Source organism: Telopea speciosissima, chromosome 8 (genome assembly GCF_018873765.1).
Source record: "Telopea speciosissima isolate NSW1024214 ecotype Mountain lineage chromosome 8, Tspe_v1, whole genome shotgun sequence".
Lineage (NCBI taxonomy): Eukaryota > Viridiplantae > Streptophyta > Magnoliopsida > Proteales > Proteaceae > Telopea > Telopea speciosissima.
Window position 1 is genome coordinate 7515609 of NC_057923.1, and position 23430 is coordinate 7539038.

A 23430-nucleotide genomic window follows, 5' to 3' on the forward strand; every position below is an offset into this window, starting at 1 on the left:
AAAAAAAATAAAAAATAAAAACCCAAGTTTATGCCGGTCTGTTTCGTGCTTTTACTTGTCTTCCTTGTTTTTTTAACAGGTTCATGTTTCTGATTTTGGATATATATTTATATGTTTATCATTCAAATCCATTTCAATAAAGATTGAGTTTATTAATTTGTATTAATATTTTATGTGCAATATTGATTTTCTCGCAATGTGATTCTTGTATGAAATATAGCTTTTTATTATAGTAATAAAAATCTCTAATAGTTGTTATTAATTTGAGAGGTCATTACCATTATAGTTGCGTACGCATCTATAGTGTATCCGGTTTGATAATTACACTAACAACATATCGGTGTGCTCAGTGTACAGTGTTCCATTGTAGATGGAAGAAATGCATCTCTTCCAACAAGATATATTCACTTTTTTTTTTAAGGATAATCAAAAAAATCGGATGAGAGAACATTACTACAACAAAGGAAGAATATTAACCATCCTCTCCTCCTCCAATCAAGAAATCATGTAAAATCATAGATGATTTGGCTCTCCTCTATGAGTCATTTTCCTTAGATCAAGCCTTCAACATTATCCATGCTTATCATAAACGTTTTCTTTCTTAGTAAACGATTCAAACTTAAACATTTTTCAACTCTCCTTGAGATTCAGGTCTGCACACAGGGCCGTTGGATATGCGCTACAAAGGAACCCAACGCCTTCAACATTTGTTTTTTTTGTTTTTTGGTTTTTTTGTTTTTATAAATTTCAACCTTCATATGTAAGTCTGTACCCATCAAATACACTACATGAATGTTGATTAGTTAATTGGGTATTTTCAAATGGTTGAAAAATCAATTCCCTATGCCCCTATCTGCCAAAAAAATTAAGAAGAAAGAAACTCGGTCACCATGGGTATTTTAAAACTAAAATTTGGTGGTTCTTGAGGTAATTCTTGATTATTAATTCTAAATGTCTGTGAAGCTTTATCAAGTAAATCACAAATGAGTTTTAATTTTTTTTTTTAACTGAAAATAATAAATGAGATGTTGAGGGAGATCCTGAATGGATTTGACTTAATTAAGAGAGAGAGAGAGATAGAGAAAGAGAGTCAGTCCTCATTGAAAAAGACAAAAAAGGAGGAGAAGGGGTAGAGGAAAGGGTCAGCTGGTCTGCCCAAACCTTTTTTATTTAAGAGTTCTAAAGCTAATGTAGAACGTGATGAAGGTAGCTAGTTAAGCTCTTTAATTAATAAAAAATAAGCAAGAGAACATTACCCGGTCGTGTAGGCTCTGCATCAGTGCAGGGGTCAATGAGAGCATGCACAAAGACATTGGTTTGGATACAATTTTCAATTTATTGGGGTTGAACGATCTTTTCGTGTGCTCTTGTGTTTGGCACAAGAAGCACGCAACTAGTTAGCTTTCTTTTTCCAATAAAAAAAAATATGTTACTTGACCCCTTTCACGTTCCAAAATCATTGCAAAGACAAGAAGCAACATTTTATTTAACTGAGGTACATCAATCATAACTATATGCATTGTTAGAATTGCTGGTACGATTTATTGGAAGCGATTTCGAATCGTTACAACCGATGGAAAAAATCATTCAATCTCATAACGAAACTTAGGGTTTCGATCGTTATCTAAAACTTCACAAACGTAAAGTTTCCATGCGATCTTAGCCCTTTCACATTGAGTCTCATGCACATGTACTGCTTTGCATTCTTTTGAATGCAATCTCCTCCACAATCAATTAGGCTTTTACAAAAACCCTAATCATGGAATGATAGAGAAGGCCGGAGAGAGCACTTATTCACTGACGAAGATAGAAAACCTCTACTATTGAATTGAACATTTATGAGATAAAATGTAAAACCCTAGTACTAAGTGATGGAATATTATCAAATTAGCCTCGGATTTTGCTAATAGGAATTGAAATCCAATTCCCAATCAAATTCTTTTTTCAACATGTAAAACTATATTCATGTACTAATTTAAGTTATCGACGATCATCTTTCTTCGTATGGCTAATCAAGACATTCGATGTGGGTGCGGTCCAAAGTAGATTGGGATAATTATAATTGATACTAAACAACTTACGAGGTACATACATATATAATAAATGTCGTATGTATGTCTAACATATACCTTATCAGGTATCAATATTTTTATTCATTATTATTGATTAAGTTCTTGATGAGTTAATTAAGCTTGTTCAACTTTGATATCGGGGCAATATTACAATAACAATATTTTTATTTATGATTGTTGATTCCTTAAGTTCTTAATCCTCTTCAACTTTGATATTGGTGCACCTCTTTCTATCTTGTATTGATGATATTGTAGCAAATTTGTTACTGCATATCTATTGTAGGCTAGCTTATCTGGGTTCTTATACATTTGAGCAACAAAGCACCTTTATCTTCTTGTCTTGGTTTAATAAAAAAAAAATGGGTCAATACCTGTAATACTTTATCCTAACTTGTTAAGCACCTTCATCTGTCGCTTCTTTGGATGAGCTCTCAAAGTCTATGCAGAGTGATGCCATCGTGGATCCAATCTTGGAATCTCCTTTTCTTCGTGTTCTTGATTAGCAACCCCTCCTTCTTCAGCCTGCCTTCAGTATGACCCTATGACATTTTCGAAGCGTCCTAAAAAAGATGAAAATGGCTATGACATCTATTCTAGACGGATCCATCGTCTAAGATTTGCCCCATACAACCTTTTCCTTCGCCATGTCTAAGGCTTTGTCGTGCCTCTTAGCTTCTCGCTAATTTGGCCTTATTTCCTGCTTTTTGGTTTTGTTCTCTTTTTTTTATGCATATTATTTATTCACCCAAAAAGAAAAATTGTTAAATGCTACTAAGTCTAATACGTATGTATATTTTAATGTGTTGTTTTGGTTTACTCTAGATTTTTCTTTTCTCAATTGGTCTTAATTAAGTACTTGCATTATAGTATGCCATACAATTATATAAAAATATGTATATGAATATTCATAAATGAAGAATGAATAGATATGATGGCCCAGATGTAGTGGATTAAGAAGGCATTTGCACTTTTAAAAAGCTCACAACCTTCAGACTTTCTCTAGATTTATTAAATAACCTCAAGTTGTATTTTATATATTGAACTAGGTCAATGCTTTTGATCTAGATTTGAATTGAGTAGTTATAGTTGAGATGTAAGTTCTAAATTTTTTTAATGCATTATAAACAATTTTAAAGTAAGATTTTTTCTCTGGTGGGAAATAAAGATTCAGTTTATTCCTCAAATGAGACTGTCTTAGGGCATGTTATTATTATTTAAAAAAAAAAAATTGTAACCAGCTATATTCTTAGTAGTTATATAACATGACATCATTTAATATTTATATATATTGCAACTATCAAGAAGTCAACTTTATTTATCTTGCAAGTCCATATCTTTTAATGTTTGATTACTGCAAATGTAATTAAAAATAGCAAATGTATTAATAGAGAGACCAAAACATGAATAGTAGATGAGAGAGACAGAGGGGTTCATGAACACTATTTGCACATTAACCACGATTTCGACACAAAGATGCTAAGATAGTATAGGACTACATCTAGAGATGTTCATCAACATTATTTACATTTTAAGCATTATTTGCGACCCAAAGATGCTAAGCTAGTAAGAGCAAAATGAGTACTATTTATTTTTTGGGAGAATGTCTCCTGTTCAAGAGCAGAGGGTGTGCTAGCACGTCTTGCTCTCTATCTCTCTCCTCAAGGCAAAAAGGTCAATTCCTATGACGAGGAGAGAGATAGTGAGTGGGAGGTGCAAGCACACCCTCTGCTCCCAAGCAAGAAACATCCTCCTTTATTTTTTACCAAAAAAAAGAGAACATGTTTATTTATTTATTTATTTATTGGTAGACAAGTGTAACAAGTATATTAAAAATGTACATGAAATATACCAATTTATGTATTTAATTAAATACAAAATAGAATGCTAAATTACTTCAATACGTTTGGGTCCTAAAATATTGCGAACTTAGGTAGACAAGTAAGTTTATCTAACTTATTATCTGCGTAGAGAAATTTTAAGGTAAGGCCAAATTTAGAAGACCAGTTATTATATTAAATAAAATACAACAAATTAGTTGTTATTACAAATTCAAAATGTTTAGCCAATGCATGATTTATAAATAATCCCAACTCAGCAAGTCATATCTTACTTTCGACGGTAGCTAAAAATTATATGTTAGGTGTTGTTTAGAATATTAATTCACTTGTGGATAAGCCAATTTCTACCAAACAGCTTCCCTTTTTAATTTCAGAAAATTAAAACTTATGAAACTACAATATACAAGCTAGGGGTGCAAGTTTGATCCTGTTGGCTCAAACCTGCCCTGAGCCCGAATAGGGCCTGGGTTAAGATATTTGGCCCTGAAGACGGGTCAGGACTAAAAATTTTTTACCCTGAGTTATGGCCCTGAGGGCGGGTCACAAATTTAAGTCTCAACAAACACTACCATATGGTTAAAAAATATCACTTCAATAAGAACCTCACTCCCCTTTTTAAAAATCATATTCATTAGGAAAAAGAAACAAACTAAAAGCTTAATCTTTTTTCTTTTTCCTTTTTTATGGAACTAAAAGCTTATTCTGGTTGGTTACTTTGTACAACTTATCATCACCAAGAATATATGAGCTGTCCTTATGGATTTTTATTTTCTTTTAGTTGTCCCATATATTTGCAAGTCCATTTGTAAGTCATGGGAACATATCTAAGAGGTCATACAAAATTAAATGGCTGGCAGGACATGTGCTGAACTACTAATTGGTCTATGTAATAAGCTAAATGATTCTAATTAAGCTTATTTTGAATGGTTGTTAGATTTCTTGTTTTTTTTTACTTGAATCCTTCCAACTATTTCCTTTTCATCTCTCTCTCTCTCTCTATCTATTGAATAGTTTTCTTGACCCCCCATCCATTATAAAATCTATGAAGAGGCCAACTTTTTTTTTTTTTTTAATGAGAACAGAAAATTATATATTAAAAAGATGGTAAAGTTGTATAGTGTTCAACGACACAGGGTACATTAGTAGAAGGTTGTTTTGCTAAAGATCTAAACCAAGTTAGGAGAGGGGGATCCGTCAAAGGTTTGAACAAAATATCTTTGGATTGATCCAAAATCTGCAAAAAATATTTCAACACTTGAAAGGCCAGGAAGAATGGGATGGAGTTGGAAGAAGTCTAGGTAGCGCCGTGTTGGAGCACCAAACTTCTTTCAACTTCAAATCTCTTGATTTAGCCCAATCAAGGTCGTTGAGAATAGCAAACAGCTCAGTTCCAGTTCATGAAGAGGCCAACTTGTAGTTTTCTTGACCCCCATCAACTATGAAATCCATGAACAAGCCAAATTGTAGTTTTCTTGACCCCCATCCACTATGAAATCTATGACCAGGCCAACTTGTTTGCATTGGGTGACAATTTAAACAACAAAAGAAATTTTGTGAATAGATAAACCCAAGGTCCTCTACGCGCTTGACTTGTATCATTCAGGTTCCACCTAGCTGCAAGGAAAGAGAAGTGAAATCAGATTTAAAAATGAAAATGAAAACTTTTGTAATTATGATTGTGTAATTCTTTTAAAGTTTACTAATATTCACAAATGGAATCTTTATTTTCTCTTTTTACATTTAATGATATATTTTTTTTTGGTAAAACATTTAATGATATAGATTTTGAATGTTTTGGAGTCAGTCATATAATCATAGTTAGGTTATGATTGCAAGAGTTTCCATTTTAGTTTTAATTTGATTTCACTTCTCTTCCTTTTTATTTTTCTTGCATCGCAACAATTATTTATGAGGTGGGCTGTAAAGTAGTTCTGCCTCCTAAAGGCTGGGCCTAATTAAAACCTTTGGCCCATGATTTTGAGCTCTAACATTTCATAAACCAAGTAACAGAATTGACATCTTATAAAAATCCTCCGTCGTACTGCAAGGTATGCGGTGCACATCCTGTGGCACAGCAAAGGCCATGTGTGCCACGTTGGCACATGTGGCCTCTGTTGTACCGCAGGATGTGCATCGCACACTGTACAGTACGGCAGAGGATCGATGGAACTCATGTAACAAAAACCCTTCACTTCTAAAACTTGGCTGTGTTAAAAAAACTTGGCCAAAATGGGATCAGTTGAGGATAGAGAACAACTATTGTTCTTCTTTCTTGAACGAAAACATGATTGAGTTCAATGAGCCAGAATTGGCCCTCCATGTTTCAATGTTGTTGTCATTCTTAGCCCTTTACACCCAGTCCATAAGGAAATGGGCTTTCATTTTTCACACTAAAGGCTAAGATCACTGTGGCATGCTTTTGGGAATCCGGATCAGCTACCCACATGGGAACGGGTGGGGACAGATCTGACCCCTCCATGGGGTGTGGGACATGGAGGGTTCAGATCTGTCCCCATCCGTCCCCATGTGGGTAGCAGATCTGAACTCTGCTTTTTTGGTCCTACAAGCTTAGTTGACAACAAAACTAAGCAATATCTCTCCCATACACTCACACATAAGAGGAGAGATGGAGAGACCAAGCAAAACATGGAGGGGAGGGAGAGGCAAATATGGTGGGAGAGAGAGAGAGAGAGAGAGAGAGAGAGAGATTTTATTGTCCAAATGTATATCTCAATATTCTAACTAATTAGAATAAGGGAAAGAGAACACCACCCGATCGCATAACGCACGCCGCCCCTGTGTCTTTAGACAAGGGCGAGCATAATGACCGTTGCACCCTCTTGGAATCTCGAAAATGACCACAGATGCAGCGATCATGTCACGTGCCCCTATGTCAGGACGCAAAGACGACGTGTCTGGCGCAACCGGATGGCATTCTTTCTCCCATAGAATTATATTGAGTTATCAATAGACAACTTTCATACTTTCCTAAGTATGGCAATCGATTGAAAATCCTTGATATCATGCCTTATGAGATACCATCTCATATATGGTATAAATTCAAATTAATTTTAATTAGAGTAGTGAGACAAGTTTTCACTGCCTAGCTTCTTTCTCCCTTACCTAATATGAGATATAGCAACTTTATTCAATGCCTCATGATTTCATTCTTACTGAACACTCCCATATTAGTTGTCAATGAAGAAATTAAGCTATCATAATAGGTTAGACAATAAATGGGAAGGGGTAGGATCTCATTGGGATTTCACCTAGTATGCCATGTGTTAGGTCAATGCCACATTTTCAATGTAGTATTTATCAATTCGTACATAGACCAAGTAGATATAACGAAAATCTCTCAAATTAAGTAGAAAATTACGCATTAGTCCCTCTACAATACAACATCACATAATAGGAGGCTATAAGATATGTATAAATTTACTGTCATAACCTCAGTCTATGAAAATGCAATTTCACAAATTTTTAATTCCAATTGGACCATTAAAATGTTTTTAAAAATATTTGTAAAAATAATTATTAATAAATAATATTAATTTTGAAAACAATTTACAAACATTATTTTTCTTCGATATTTTTAAGGTACTAGGGAGTCTCTTTTTCTTCGATATTCTCCCAATTAAGGTACTAGATTCTATGTTGATAGTCTCTTTAAAATACACTTAAACACTAAGAATCTAGTACATTGATATATAGTTAGAGCTTCTTTACTTTACTTAGAAATAAATCTAGGATAAAGTTATATATATATATATATATATACTTATTGGGTCGGGGTTTTAGCACTGTCCAATGCACCAAGGTGGCACATCTCACGGTACACCACACAAGGAGAATGATGGATTTTTCTCCTCTCAAGTGTTGTGCACCGCCGGATGCACCACGTAGGTGCACTGGGCGAGACGATAAAGATCCGTCTCTTTCATGCCAATTTTTCCAAACAATCATTTGATAAAGAAACAAGATCAAATGCTCCGAATCGAACAAAAAATATTTAGGGAACCCAAAGCGCGAGTGCCAGTATCCGTTGATATCCCCCATCTGATCAATCTCCACATTAAGATCAAAGGACTTGATCTGCACAAATGCGAGGACCCATTAAAGTAAAAGCTGCTCTTGCTTGCTTTAATGAAAAGTGAAAACAAACATGAGATGGCAGCATATCCCACAACTGTCATTTGATTTTAATCGGCGGGACCTTACTCGGCAGCTCCTCCTTGACAATGTCGTCATTCCAAACACAGCTCACAACGAAGTTCCAACTTCCATCCCCTGGGGCTTGCTAATAACTAGCACTTCACTCTTGCTTATCCACCTCTTGTTTGAGCTTTGGAGAAAAGGGTTTTAAGGGTTTCTATCTGTGACTCTGAATTCCGAACTACTGAAGCCATGCATAAGTTAGCAGTTTGTAGGGAGATGAGAGCGGGCGCTCCTAAATTGGCCTTTAATTGGTTCAGCTCTTCATCTTATCTCTCCAGGTATGAAGTTGTGTCAACTTGATTCTGGCAACTTTACTAGATTTCCTTTAATGGGTTATTTGTTATCGACAATAACTTTAATGGTTTACCTCTAACTGTTAAGATCATGATCGGCTGAAGATGATTTGGGCTTCCTGCTATTCTCAATTATTCTCTTTGATGTAAGGAAATATGAGCTGATCAGTTTCAAACCGGGGTTTAGTTGATAAGGTGCTGGAATCTTCTTGTTTCCAGATTGGTCTCACTTTTCACTATACAGTTATTCACTACTTTTTCAGTGGATGGCCTGTTTCTTGTCTGATGCAAGATTAATATTTGGATTACTGAATTTCTTATATGTTCCTGCTCAACCTGCTCTGCCTATCAGTGTTTCTCATGCTACTTATGCAATCAGTAGAAGCAGTGTTATTGCATTTCCTCACCAGTATTAAGAATCAGAGCAAACCTAAATTAACAGATTCGGATCAATTTCCATTTTATTTTCTTTCCTAAGAGATTTATCAAACTTCAATGGACCAATATTTCCTATTTGTGTTTAATATGTAAATTTCTGTATACGTATTTTGGTTGTTTTCATTCTCATGATTCTGTTCCTAACAACTTTCTTCTTTTAATCACTATAGATCTGTACATTCACTGACTTTTGCTACAGTTGATGTTGAAAAAATCTCAGAATCTCAACCTGCTGAGGTGCACAACTTGGGTAGGTATCACAACCGTAACCATAGTAGCATGTCTTGTCTATGCTAAGCATTACTAGCAACTAGCAACTTGAAGGGTTTGACTCCAAAGTTTCAAATTTTGCAAAGCAAGCAGAAAATGAAAATGCAATTCTTTTGTAGGACTTCTATATATTGTTTGTGTAGGAGGGGTTGTATTTATTAAGTACATATAGATATAGCTCTCTGCATATTTCCCTCATTTATCGCAGTTCTACCCGGAACAACACAGGTCATGCTATATCATAATTTCTATTAATTTCTATTTTGAATTCAATATAAAATTTTCCTTTCATGTTGTGCAACCTTTTTTGATATAAGACATTAAAGAATGTTGTATGTTTACTGGATTGGATCTGACTAATATTAGGTATTAAAACCTAGTTTAGTTTTCTCAACATTTTACAGTAACCCAATGCATTTTGCCATGTCTTGGTCATTGGAACCTACTTCATTGATGGTGTTCTTTGGGAGATGTTCTGGTCTTAGATCATTGTTCTTTTGGCAATTCTCCATGAATTTTCAAATAACTAGAACTTGGGATTTTGGTACCTTTAGTGCAGGGTAGGTGGACAAAATCGTCGACTCGGGTTAAAGTTGTGGATCCATTAAATGGAGAATCATTCCTTAAAGTTGCTGAAGTGGATGAAAAGAAGCTAGAGGTATATATGCATTTACGAAACACTGGGTTTCTTCTATCTTCTTATATGGTATTCCTGTTTCTTGGTTTTGCAAAAAGATCAATCAAATGTTGATTTTTTGTCATACTTCACATGGGCTGCTCACTGAAGCCTCATTTATTTCCACTCTAGTTTCCTTTAAATACAAGGATTAACAATACATAAGTCAATCTTCTCATATGGTATGTGCCCCTAATTAGTTTTCCACTTACTTTTTATGTAGCCTTTTGTGGAGAGCTTGTCCAAGTGTCCAAAATCTGGTCTTCATAATCCATTTAAAGCACCAGAGAGGTTTGGCCTTCTTAGTATCTCTCTCCTCTCAAATATGAAATCTTAAAAATCATCCAAACTGCCTTCCATGTTTACACCATGATGCAACTATATCAAGAGATATATTTGACAGTGTATTCATTCTATATTGTGTGATTCCTGTTTAATTTAATTTTGGTATTTTAATCATCTCCAAAAAAGCTCCACAACCAGAACTTCACTTGAGTGATTGTGTCTCAGGTATCTTATGTTTGGAGACATATCTATGAGGGCTGCACAGATGCTTTGTCAGCCTGAGGTAATGTGCCAGGGAAGGGAAACATTAATGTTCCCCCCTCCTCCCTATTCTTATATTCTGAAGCCTGCAGCCATAACCAATTTAATGTCACATGATATCTCCATGTTCTTAGTTTGCAATAACCTTGCCTTTCTCAGGTTTCAAATTTCTTCACAAGGCTAATTCAAAGGGTTTCTCCAAGGAGTTATCAACAGGCACAAGCTGAAGTTTATGTCAGCCGCAAGTTTTTAGAGAATTTCTGTGGTGATCAGGTAATGAAATAATATTTAAATCTTTATGATGATATTTATATAAATGCATTGATACTGCACGCATAGATAGTATGGAGGATAAGAGAGAAGTTCTGAATCATTTGCACTGCAATGACTCATTCTGTGAACAATCAATCCTAACCAATCTCTTATCGTCAATTTTTAAAATTACACTATAAAAGTGCATATGTACTTTTGGAGTTCAGATGCAACTGCCATATCGATCAAAAGTGTCATAAAGTACCATCTCCTCACCTTTTAATCCTTGGTGAGGCAAACTTTCTCCCTTTTTCATGTTTTCATAAATAGAGAATGCTTGCATAGAGAGAATACTTACACCACAACCAGTAAGTGCTTAGAATTGACAACATATAATGGATATGGACTTGCAAAAACTTGTTATAGCTTCCCATTATTCTTTTTGGTTGTATTGATGTTACTTGGATGCATCAAAGTATGCATTGTCTGACATTTGTGGTCACAAAATAGGCACCTTAGCTTTATGCGCCAAGATTTATAGTTTCCTATCTTTCTTTTCTAAGTAATGAGCTTGGTTGAGGTATTCAGAAAAATGAAAACTATATAACCATCTTTTCTTGATAACCTTTCTTATGGATCTTCTGAAGTAATGTTTTTCCCCTTTTTTGCCTCAACTGGCAGGTCCGTTTCCTAGCAAGGTCTTTTGCTGCACCTGGGGATCATCTTGGACAACAAAGTCATGGTTTTCGTTGGCCATATGGTCCTGTAAGACCACTATTTTTCTATGTACTTATTTCCAGAGTAGCTGCAATGGGCCCAAAAGCATTACCATGCACCAAGTTCATCTACTAGCATCACTTTTGCAAGACCTTGAATTATTTATTCTCTCTTTTTTTCTCTCCCCGCCCCCCGCCACCTTCCTTTACCAATCCTAGGAGCAATTGATGTTCAAATTTCTACAAAGTGAAAAATCTAAAATTTATTTAATGTACTGTAGTTTGGTCATAAGCATTTCAACAATTCTTAAAGTTGGCATGATCTTGTATCTTCTTTTGTATCGTTAGAATACTTCAATGAAGGTAGATGAACTAGCATGATTTCATCATAAGTATGTATTTTGTTCTGTTGTATTCTGTAATGTTATGCAAGTTACAAATCATCTATTACGATCAGGCTTTATTGAGCTGAATTGATTTGAGAGTATTAACATATGCAACACACCCACTCATACACACAGAGCCTACCTATCTGCGTGCATGCTCATCTCTCTCTCTCTCTCTCTCTCTCTCTCTCTGTGTACGTGTTAGAGATGCAAGTTTTTCATAACCCTTTGCCTTTTCCATTTATTACCTTCTATATTTGCAAAGTCATATTTGGAGGGCTATTTTTGCAGGTGGCAATTATCACTCCCTTCAATTTCCTCTAGAGATCCCTCTACTGCAAATGATGGGTGCACTGTATATGGGCAATAAGCCTGCTGTTAAAGTTGATAGCAAGGTATGTTTGTAGAAGCTACGTAGGCTTCACTGGGAAGTAAGAATTTCATTTACCTCAACATCTACATATAAAATAGTTCATAGGGCACAATCAATCCTTAGTTGTAAAAGGGAGCTGATATGTTGATAAATTGCATTAGTGAATTTTTTTGTACTACCCGTCTACAAGGGAATTTTCGTGGATTTGTATCGGACTTATTGTAGGTTCAACGTACACTGTTGGTGAATAAGCTAAAATTTACACTATTGGTGGGTAAGCCATCAGTGAAGCTCCATTTGTGACTTCAGGTATAGGAAGGTTAACATAAACATATATTAGTTCAAAAATGATTGTTTTGAGTTATTTTCCACTTCTATTGCCAAGTCTATTTCGAATCATCACTCATTGTATTTTTCTTTTTCCTTTTTTCTTTTCCCCAACTTGTAGTATTGACTAGCTAAAGGGTATATGTAGGTCAGCATTGTGATGGAACAAATGCTTCGGCTGCTTCATTATTGTGGCTTGCCAAAGGAGGATGTTGACTTCATCAACTCTGATGGGAAGACAATGAACAAGCTATTATTAGAGGTCGACTCTTTTTTGAAGGATAGCATGACTCCTCTATGCACTAAAATGTCCAGTATTTGTTCAAATTGATCATGTTATCTGATGGTTTCTTTTCAATAATTCTTGCCTTTTTATTTCATCCCTTCTGTTTTCTTCTCTTAAATCATTTTAACAGGCAGAACCAAGGATGACTCTTTTTACAGGAAGCTCTCGAGTAGCAGATAAGTTGGCTGTGGATCTTAAGGGGCGTATTAAATTGGAAGATGCAGGTTTTGACTGGAAGGTTTTAGGTCCAGACGTACATGAGGTATCTCAGATAATATATATCTTGTATCACAAAATAGACATTCAAATACTTGTTTTTGGATAAAGGTGACTTATCAGATTGGTTTTTGAAGTGCAGGTTGATTATGTTGCTTGGGTATGTGATCAAGATGCATTCGCATGCAGTGGTCAAAAATGCTCAGCACAATCAATTCTATTCATGCATGAGGTAGATGTTCCTTATATCAATATAACACTCTAAACAGATGTTTTGACCTAGTGATTTCTGTACAATCATTCATATCCAGGCATATAGCACAGGCTGGATGGACAATCTTTTCCTGTTCTGTTTGTTTTGTCTTAGTTTTTCTCTTTAAGCTCCATAAGTTTCTATGTAAAATGGGCAGAATTTTAAAAAATAAGTCAAGAGTTAGTTTCATGATTTTCATTAGAAAAGGACCCCCACTACATGATGCCTAAAGACTTATAAAATAAATTAGGAGAAGGGTCAGAGTTTGTCTGTTGGTTCTAGTCTGTCTGATTACTGAAGTGTTGAGTGTGGTCATGCAGGTTCTAGAGCTTGGTGGTCAAGGTTTTAAGAATTGGATTGGAATCACTGGAACCGGGTGATTAGAATCAGAATCAACTCACCTCCATTTCGATTTACCCTGATTGTTAAAACCTGTGTTCTGACCAAGTTAGACAGAATCTTGACTAATTCTGGCCGATTCCTAGCATATTAGAATTGGAATTGATGGAGACTGATCCGATGCCTGATTCCAAGTGTTAAACTTTTTTTTTTTGTAGATGGTTAGCGATTCACAAATAATTCGGCAAAATTCAGATCGAGTCCGAACTGGTTTGAAAAAAAAAATTTGGAAAAATTCGCAACTTTTTTTATAGTTCGCGAATAATTCGGAATTAATTAATTGAGAATATTTCCCATTGGAAAAAATTCAGAATCTTTTCAAATTCTAATAAAAATAAAGAAAAAATCGATGAATTTTTTGGAATATTTTCAAATTTTCATTTAGAAGTTCAATAAAATGGACAAAATTTTTTGTTCTGGAATTTTCAAACACAAAATGGTTCCTGAATTACTCTGAATCCAAATTTTGTCAATGGTCTGCTTTTTTGACCGAATTTCTGAATCGGCAAAATGAGTTAGACTTGAACTCTTCTCCTTCCAAATTATTTCCAAACTATGGATGGGAGATTTGAGGGCAGGTTTCATCCTGCTCCCCCTTCTGTTGGGCCCATCATTCTAGTCCTATGTTTTTTCTCATCTATTGGACTTTCTTCTAATATATTCTCTTCTTGTTGTTGCTGATTATATATATATATATATATATATATATATATATATATATATATATATATATATATATAGAGAGAGAGAGAGACTAAATCTGTTCCACAATTTAGCCAGATCTTGTCTTCACAAATCATGATATCCAAAATGTAAAAATGATTTCTGTTAGTATAAAGTTTTTTTCCGACTTTTCTCCAATGTGATTATTTCTTAGGGACATAGTATTATGCATTCATATTTTACCAGGAATTACGCTTTTGACCTTGTCTTCATGCATTGTGATATCCAAGATAAAAAATGGTTTTTTTTTTTAGTTTTTTTGCCTGCTCTTGTCCAATGTGGTTATTTATTATGGGCATACTATTATGCATTCATATTTTACCAGGAAGTAAACTTTTAATACATCTTGTGCCTTATCTTCTTATGCTGATAGTTCCTGTATCTTTGGGCAGAACTGGGGTAAAAGTTCACTTATTTCTAAAATAAAAGAACTTGCTGTGAGAAGAAAGCTGGAGGATTTAACCATTGGCCCTGTTCTAACTGTAAGCAAGTTACTTTTTTGTGGTTATCCTTCATTATCCTTCTCTGCTATAATTCAAGGAAACATGTTTCCAGGCCGGTTAGTGACTGCTTTAGTTCATTGGTGGCAAACATCTGGGCTATTAAATCTCCGTATTATGAAATAATTATGTATTGAACCTTTTAGGTTTTATCTTCAGATGTGAACTGTCCTGCTTCATGTTCACCATATGTAGCTGAATCGCAGTTAGGAGAGTTTTGATAGGATCTTCCTGATGTATTTCTTTACGTTCTCTTGTTTTATGGAATTAATTTTTTAAGTCACGTTTTTGAATTAGGTATTTTATTCCCCTTGGGATACATCTCTGTTATACATACTCTTAAACTTTCAGTTGATTATCTTAAATATTGGTTCAGTTTGAATGCTCATTCAATTATTGTTCTTTATTTTGGCTGTTCACAACTGCAGCAATGCTAGAGCACACGAGTAAACTCCTCCAAATACCAGGATCGAAGCTACTCTTGGGTGGTGAAGCTTTAAAAAACCATTCTATTCCACATTTCTATGGTGCTATAAAGCCAACTGCTGTTTATATTCCTCTTAAAGAAATAGTGTAGTACAACAACTATAAGCTTGTCACGACAGAAATCTTTGGACCATTCCTGGTTAACAATCAGAGCTATATCTGATATTTTATCTGGTTGAGATATCCAATAAAATGAACTGCCACTCATTTTAGAAGGATTTCCTGGCGAGAAGAAACCCACTTACAGTTGTAGTATAGTTTTGATAAATTTAAATCTTGGGCCGTACTTGTTGGTAGTTATTTTGATCTTAAATAAATATTTTCTACCTATTAAAAAAAGAACTAAAACTTTTTATTGGTTGACAGAGCCCATCTAGGCCTTTGTATGTTGTGTTAGATGAAGTAACAAAAAAATTTCTTGATTCTTGAAGTTGAAACTCCTAGAGTGGAAAAACATCTCAGAGGAGAAAAGATTATTAATGATAGTTTTCAATCATCTGGACAATTTAAAGGCTGTCTCTGTAGTTGTGTCTTGGGGGAGAAAAAAAAGGCGACAAAAGGCAAATGGTTGTTGTTGAAACATAAAGGAAAATTGTTGAATGCGAAGTTCTCTGTCCTAATTGTACCTCAAATCTCTTTTTGTTTTTCATGGCTGGGAAGTACAGATCTGCTACTGATGGTTTTGTGCTTGGCTGCAGATTATTACCGACTATAAACAGGATCAGCTCCCAATTGTATTAGATGTTCTTGAGAGGATGCATGCACATTTAACAGCTGCAGTGGTTTCAAATGATCCCTTGTTTCTGCAGGCAAGAGTCCATAATCATGATCCTTTATCTTCAGTTCAGCCTTTGGTTCTGGTTTCTAAACATAGTTATGTTAAGTAGTGATAAGTAGTTGCATGGCTTTTACTCTTGACCACAAGTTAATTGGAAATGGTGTATATAAATACATTGAATATCCTCAAATACCTGTGTCGTTTACCACAATTTAAGAGATACCTAGACACATGCATGTCAACTGAAACCAACTTATCCCTACACTGAAAGTCTGGAAGCTTTTCGAAGGGAGCTGACCTTAACAAGACTGTTGAAATAGATCATATATGACATCTACTGGGAGAGTGTTTATTGATGCAAACCTTTACCTTGACTTTGCATCCATTGTGGCATGGCTCTTGGGTTTAACCATTCAAGTTTTGTTGATAGAGTGGCATTTTTCATCAATAGAAGCCAATCAAACATTCTCAAAATAGGTGTGGGACTTGCCATTAAACAACAAACATTTGGGTAAGAGTAGAACAAAAATAATGGCAAGAAATAAATTTTCCCTGGTATCATTTTGAAGATAGAAGCACAGTGGCTATTGGCAACTCCTTGACATAATGCTTTGAAGTTTTGGGTACCTCTTTTCCAGTTCCAACATTCTCATGAAAACTCCTTTTGCAGGAAGTAATTGGGAAGACTGTGAATGGGACTACATATGCTGGACTTCGGGTACGAACCACAGGAGCTCCACAGAATCATTGGTAAGCAAATGTTGGTACTGATGTTTTTCACAGGTGCATTAAAATTGCAGGTATATGAAATCAGAGAGATGAGTGTGCTACAGGTTTGGACTAGCTGGAGACCCCCGTGGTGGAGGAATTGGGACCCCTGGTGCAATTAGGCTCGTCTGGTCTTGCCATAGAGAAATCATATATGATTTTGGTCCCTTGCCTGAGAATTGGGAGACCCCACCACCCACCTAACTAGGTGTTAAGGCTGCTAACACAACTTTTGTAATAAATTAGGCATTAGGTGATGTAATATGTTTGATCTTTTTTCTTTTTTGTTTTTCCTTTGGTGATATTTCAACGATGTATATAGAATTTTTCATACTTTCACCTCCCCAGTTCAATTTAAATTCCAGAAAGAAGTTCTTTAAACTAATTTGCTTGAAATAATTATGAAGAGAAGATAACGATACTGTATATACAAGAGAGAGAGAGAGAGAGAGAGACAGAGAGATTCTCCATAGGGCAACCCTGGGGACTCAGAACTCAGAAGCACCCTGTTTCTGAATGGTGGCAAACTAGTGGCCTAGGAATGAAGGCTGGTCTCCTTGGCTCTGCTCTTGTAAATTTTACGAGGATGGCAGAAAAACAGCTCTTCCCTGGGTTTAGTTGGGGAATGGAGAAAGAATTTCTATTATTACTTGAGAGAGTGGTTCTTAAGTTGGACTGGAATCAACAACATCTAAAGAGTCATAAGATTAATAAGAATATCCCCCCTCCTTTCCAAAAATTAACGAGTCGTCTTGAATTGAGAGGCTGGTTCTTAGGAACCGTTGGTTTTAACATCTTCCGCGTGTTGAACTCTCAGCCCCAAACTACACTTTTGTGTTGAGTTCTCAGTCCCAAATCCTCTAGTTTCACATCAGCTGAAACGTCCTGCTCCTACAGCGAAGAGGAAAGTCAAGTAAACCTGTAAAATCCCCCCTTCTGGGGGAGAACTCTCGCGATTATGGATTCGGCTATTCTCCAGGGAGCTCAGTGCCCAAGGAGTGTAATCAGCCATCGTGAAGTGTGCTGCAGAGCCAACATTATCAAAGCCGACATGCCATGAAAGCTTAAGAACATTGTCCAAGAATGCTTGAGCTACTATGGAGATTGTACAAGGGTGGCTAAGTGCTATAAAGTCAGAATATTTCCTTGATAAATTCAGTTTTGTAAAACAAATCCAAAGGTACTCAGAACAACTCTTTTCTTTTCTTTTTTTCCTTTTCTTGTTTCCCTCTTCCATTTATGTACAAAGAAACTGTTGAGAAAAAACAATAGTTACCGATAACACAGGATTGGAGTGGGGAAAAGAAAAAGAAAAAACAAAAATTGGAAGAGGATGAGCTATTGGAAGATGAATAAAGTAAAATCATTTCTCCACAATTTTTGGGCCTCTATACATAGCTCCTAAAACGACAAAGTCCTCCGGTTTTTCTCTCTCTTCAAGCCATGCATATTCTTCTCTCCCTTCTTCAGCTCCCAAACCAGCATCTCCTGGAAAGTCAGTTTTACACCAACAATTTTAGATATTTTTAAGCAGAATGAATATAGACATTGCTTTTGATTTCCACATTAGAAGCTAAAGGAGGTTTCCTTTTTCTTGATGGGTATATAAATGTTGGCACTTTCATAGAATCAGAAAACTAAAAACTTGAATCCTACCCACTAACACACAACCATCCTCAAATATATAAACACAAACTCACTGGTCCCATGTTAGCTAAAGCTGCATTCTCTGTTTGAGAGCCCTAACCTTGGTAATCCAAGCATTGGCTCATCTCTTAGAACTGTTGGATTTTTTTTTATTTTTTTATTTTCTTGATGAAAATGTAATCACACAAACCACACACCAATACCAAAAGGTTCTTAGAACTGTTAGATTTTACAATGTCTTATTGGCAACTTGGCCAAGTCTGTTCAGGCTGATATTTGACATTCATGGGTCTACTTGTCAACAAAAGTTCAGCCTCACTCAAACTGCCATGTGACACCATTTAGTGTACTCCAGTGAGTTCTGTTAATGTTAATTTAGTTTTTAAACGGAATATCACCACATGATAGGATCATCCCTAGTAGTATCAAATAAAGAAATTCTAGACAGTCCATACCTGAGAAGCTGGCACATGGGAAGTCACGGTAGTATGTACAGTGCCGGCCTTGAGCATCAGAATATGGAGGACCCAGCACATCCAAAACAGCACATGATGTTACTGCTGTGAAGCAGTGCATATTCCCCCCTGCAGTTGGATATAGTATGGATGTATTGCATTTGGCAGTAAAGACGGAATTGTTCTTTATCTTTGCTAACCTGATCCCAGTGGGCTGATCTGCAAACATTGGATATAGGCAGGTATTGATCAAGTTTTCATGAGCTTAGCGAAAACCCAAAAAGCATCTAGGAGTACTTTGGTCTATGTAACCCCGAGAAAAGCAGGGGCCTTTTAGTAAGTACAACTACCTAGATAAAAAAACAAAAAGGGGTGTACCTAGTGCACGAGGCTCCTGTCACTGTGGGGTCTGGGGAGGGTTATAAGCAGGGGCCTTTTAGTAAGTACAACTACCCAGATAAAAAAAAGGGGTGTACCCAGTGCACGAGACTACTCCACGGAAAGGCTATTACCCACGACCACTAAGTCACAATGGAGCAAACTTACCGTTTTGCCAAGGTCCACCCTCTACAACCACCCAAATACTGACCAAAATATTCAGATGTTCTTGACTTCCACTCAAGTACTCCCTAGAGATAGTCCATACAGGCTGTGTCCTTAAGAGAGTCCGAATAAAACAGAAAACTAGCACTCAGGGTAATGCCCACAGGAAGTACATGGTTAAAGTTGAATTGTTTGTCGGTGTTTTGGAAAAGTGGGGATGGAAGAACAGGAGACAATAGTGGGGAAAACTTACAGTGCAAAGGATTGAGATTCTCCTTTGTGTTGTTGGATACATTAGTTACCCAGTCATATGATTTGATGTGCATGGACCCAAATAAGAGCTTACTGAAAACAGTCATGCCTGGATGATTATGAAGAGGAATGACTCCAGATTGTGGCAGGCAAAATATCCCAATCTGCAAGAATTCAAGTGAGATCCATGAGGAACAATCAAAACTGTATTTCCCACCAGTCAATGGTTATCCATTATTTTAAAGCTCCCAGAGAAGCAAACATACCGAGAATCTGTCACATTCATAGAGGTGCAGGTATGTTATTGGAGGGGTGCCTTCACCATCAATCGTTCGAAAATATGGCAAGTCTTCAGTCAACCCAACATCCTCTGGTTTCATGCTATCTACATGAAAATTCATACTTTTAAGCATAAGATTGAAACAGAAACTTAGATTATACTTCAAAGTATGTTCCACATGTATGCAATGATCATCTTTGATCACAGTTCTTTTGGACAGCACATGAATATGCATACATCTACCAATCCTAAGTCATCATTTTTTTTTTTTTTGGGTGTGCCTACTTGAAGCTTATGGTAATTGCATTGGCATATATGGATATGTTTGGAGGAATAGGAGGAAAATAGTCAACAAGTTTGAGTTTGGATAAGAAAGCACCAACCCAGGAAACATGGTGGTCAGTATTTTCAGTTTACAGAAGGAATGGTAACTTGGTAAGAAACTCAATTGAATCCAGTATTGAGATTCAAGGCCAACTACCTAGAGAATACAATATCAATTAAATTAAATCCGCAAGGCCAGAAGATAATTGCTTCCACAATATAGACTAATGGCCAACCACCTACAGAACACACACAGACAAAATACATTGCATCTGCCTAAATGCAAGAAAGTAAAAAAATCAAAGAAAAGAAAGCACATACGTCAGAGGAAATTAATCAAACAAGTAAAACAAGACAATCAACATAAAATAATCACACTTCTAAGCAAAGTTCCTGTTTGTGCGCACATGCATTTGAGCACGTGACATACGGACAGACATAATACATTGCATCTGCCTAAACGCAAGAAGTCAAAATTAAAGAAAAGAAAGCAAAGACGCCAGAGAAAGTTCTTCAAACAAGTAAAAACAAGACAAATGGAGCCCTGGAACTAGCTGCTGCTTGTGAGGTATGATAGGAGATCAAATTCGAATTCCCAGCAATGGATACTTTGTAATCCAGTAATTAAAACTCGTTTTCTGAGCAGGGAAAAGGGAGGCTGGGGAGGTTCTTCCTGGGAATTCAATGATTTTCTCCCCAATCATTGATTTCTCCACCAAAGGGTAGCAAATCCAAGTGAAGAATTGTTCACAGGATTTACTCTTGAACAAGCTCGTAGCTTGAACATGGATGAAAATGAGGCTGGAAAACATCTCAGCTTCGAAACTCAGTGGGAAAAAGCCAAAAATGAGAAATTACCAAGTTCAATCAAATTATTTCAATCCAGTACCGAATACTTAGAGAAAATCAAAACCCATAACGAAACCAAAAGTACTGATTTCAAAGTTCAAACAGGGAACACCGAAATGAAATTTCAACATGTATTGGGAAATTTGAATTCAATAGTCTTCAGCGAAAACTTGTAACACACACAGATTGGAAGGAAATTGAAACAGGTATCCAACCAACCACTTCCAATCATTACATAACAAGAACAAACCACATACCAAGTACCGAGCGCAGGCGTTCGACATCCGCAGGGGAAGGAACAATCCCAGCGTCTCCGGTGGCAAACACTTCCTTGCAGGTCTCAAAGAGCTTCTGAACGACGCTGGTCGTTGATTTCTTGTTGCGTTTCCGGTTCTTCTTGGGCTTGTTGTTCTTCTCCCCCGGAAATTCGTACATGTCCTGACCTTTTCGATCGACCAAGCCCGTTTCAATCCTCATTCAGACAAAACCCAAGAAGCAATTACTAAAAGAAAAGTATAGAGGAGGAAGAAATAAGAATTCCTGGATGAGTTTCTGGTAAGTTTTGCAGGATTACGAGATGGGTTAACTAGATAACCATCACCGACTGCACATGGGAGGTAAATGGGTCTATTCAGTGTTTTAGAAAGAGAGAAGATAGAGATGATATTTTGAATTTTCCTTTTCTACATTAAAAAACGTTTGGATTTGGAATCGCAGGTGGATAAAGAAAGGAAGAAAAAGAAGGAAAGAGATGTGGAGAATTTGATTTGGTTTCCCTGTTGAAGGCGATGGGTAGTGGCCGAAAGGAGTATAAAAGGACACAATATGGGTTAGGGTTTTGCTTCAGAAATTATTTGTTTTTTTGGAAACGAAAACCAGGGGCTATGCAAAGCTTTCCTATGGGCTCTCCAAACAGCGGAATTTTATTTCTGCTTTTCCCTTTCCAAAGGAATTCCTTCCCTCTGAACAGAGTCAAGAGTCAAGAGTCAATACCCTTGACCAAGGTTTGAAGAATCGGGATCGGCCGATTCGTATCAGTATCAGTGGATATCTGGCCGTTTTCAAAAAACAAAAAAAAAAGATTTTATAAAAGAAAAACATGACCAATCCAAACCCATATGGACGGATCCAAATGGTTATCGGATTGACATCGGCAGAGATCTATATTGATACCAATTACTAAAACCTTACTCTCGATCCATTTGAAAATGGAGCTATAGAAAAAGAGATGCTAATCCAACGCCTCTAGAGAAGCTATGGATCACTGATTTCACGAAGAAGGCCCCACCTTTGGGTTGGGATGGAGGCTACCGTTCGAGAAGTTGAAAGTGTGATTGAGAGGTGTGAACCTTGGAGCATAGTTTGAGGTATTGATCTTGGATCACCTGATATGGTTGATACTAAACGATTTTGAAGGTGATCGATACTAATACCTAGTCGATATCATATTGGTGAAATGGTACAGAGAATGAGTAAACTAGTCAAGAAAACAGACCCAAAGGAAAACTTATCTGATATGATCGATCCATATCAATTTCATATCACGTATTGATTTTGAAGGTGATCGATACCCAAACTGATACCACGCTCTAAAATCATGCCTTGGAGAACGAGATCTCCCCCGCGCGTGAGGAGTGGGGACCGAGTCCACTCAGGCGTGCAACATGAGAAGTCGTGACCACCTAAATCCAAAACCACTTTCTGTTTGTCGCATAACCTTTTCACAATTTAATAGGTTCTTACGCCCGATCTAAGGTGGATTTAGTCAATAACTTACTCCAAATCTAAGAAAGCAGAGGCACGAAGCACTATCCCCTCTAAAATAAAATTATTCAAAGACGTACATCGATCTCCAACCTTGGAGGTTTTTTTTTTGTTTAAAGTTGCACCAATAAAGTGCGATAAAATGATTTCATACATAGGAGGATAGCAACGTCATTTTATGTGAGATGGAGAAAAATAAATAGAATAGATTTTTAACAAAAAAAATTTCTTGTTTATTAAATGATATAGGTTTTTCATGATATTAGAGTGGTAAATCGTGTATTCGGATCTCCTCCAGTCATGGCGGATCCAACCTAACAAAAATAAGAGTGTTTGGGTCATTTCAAAGGTGGAACCCCCTATGAAATGACAAGCCCACCCCAATTTTTGCTGGGCTGAATCCTCTAGCTAGCTCCCACCACTGTTGAAAGAAAGCCAGGTCCGGTAACTACACTAACAAAAAGAGACAGAATATCAATGTGGATCTCATGAATTTTATAAG

General features: G+C 36.3%; 1 protein-coding gene and 1 pseudogene across 1 annotated transcript; one reads left to right on the forward strand and one right to left on the reverse strand.

The window, feature by feature from the left end:
• Nucleotides 1-8235: 8235 nt before the first annotated feature.
• On the forward strand, nucleotides 8236-17093 carry LOC122670728 (annotated as a pseudogene).
• Nucleotides 17094-18037: 944 nt separating this feature from the next.
• LOC122670625 (plant cysteine oxidase 2-like) lies at nucleotides 18038-21707 on the reverse strand. The gene is made up of 5 exons (XM_043867569.1): nucleotides 21422-21707; nucleotides 19978-20096; nucleotides 19713-19875; nucleotides 18917-19135; nucleotides 18038-18302 (listed from the first exon to the last, which is right to left on the reverse strand). The coding sequence occupies exons 1-5, from the start codon at nucleotides 21639-21641 to the stop codon at nucleotides 18178-18180; spliced, it is 846 nt and encodes a 281-aa protein (XP_043723504.1). The 5' UTR covers nucleotides 21642-21707; the 3' UTR covers nucleotides 18038-18177.
• Between the last annotated feature and the right edge of the window lie 1723 nt (nucleotides 21708-23430).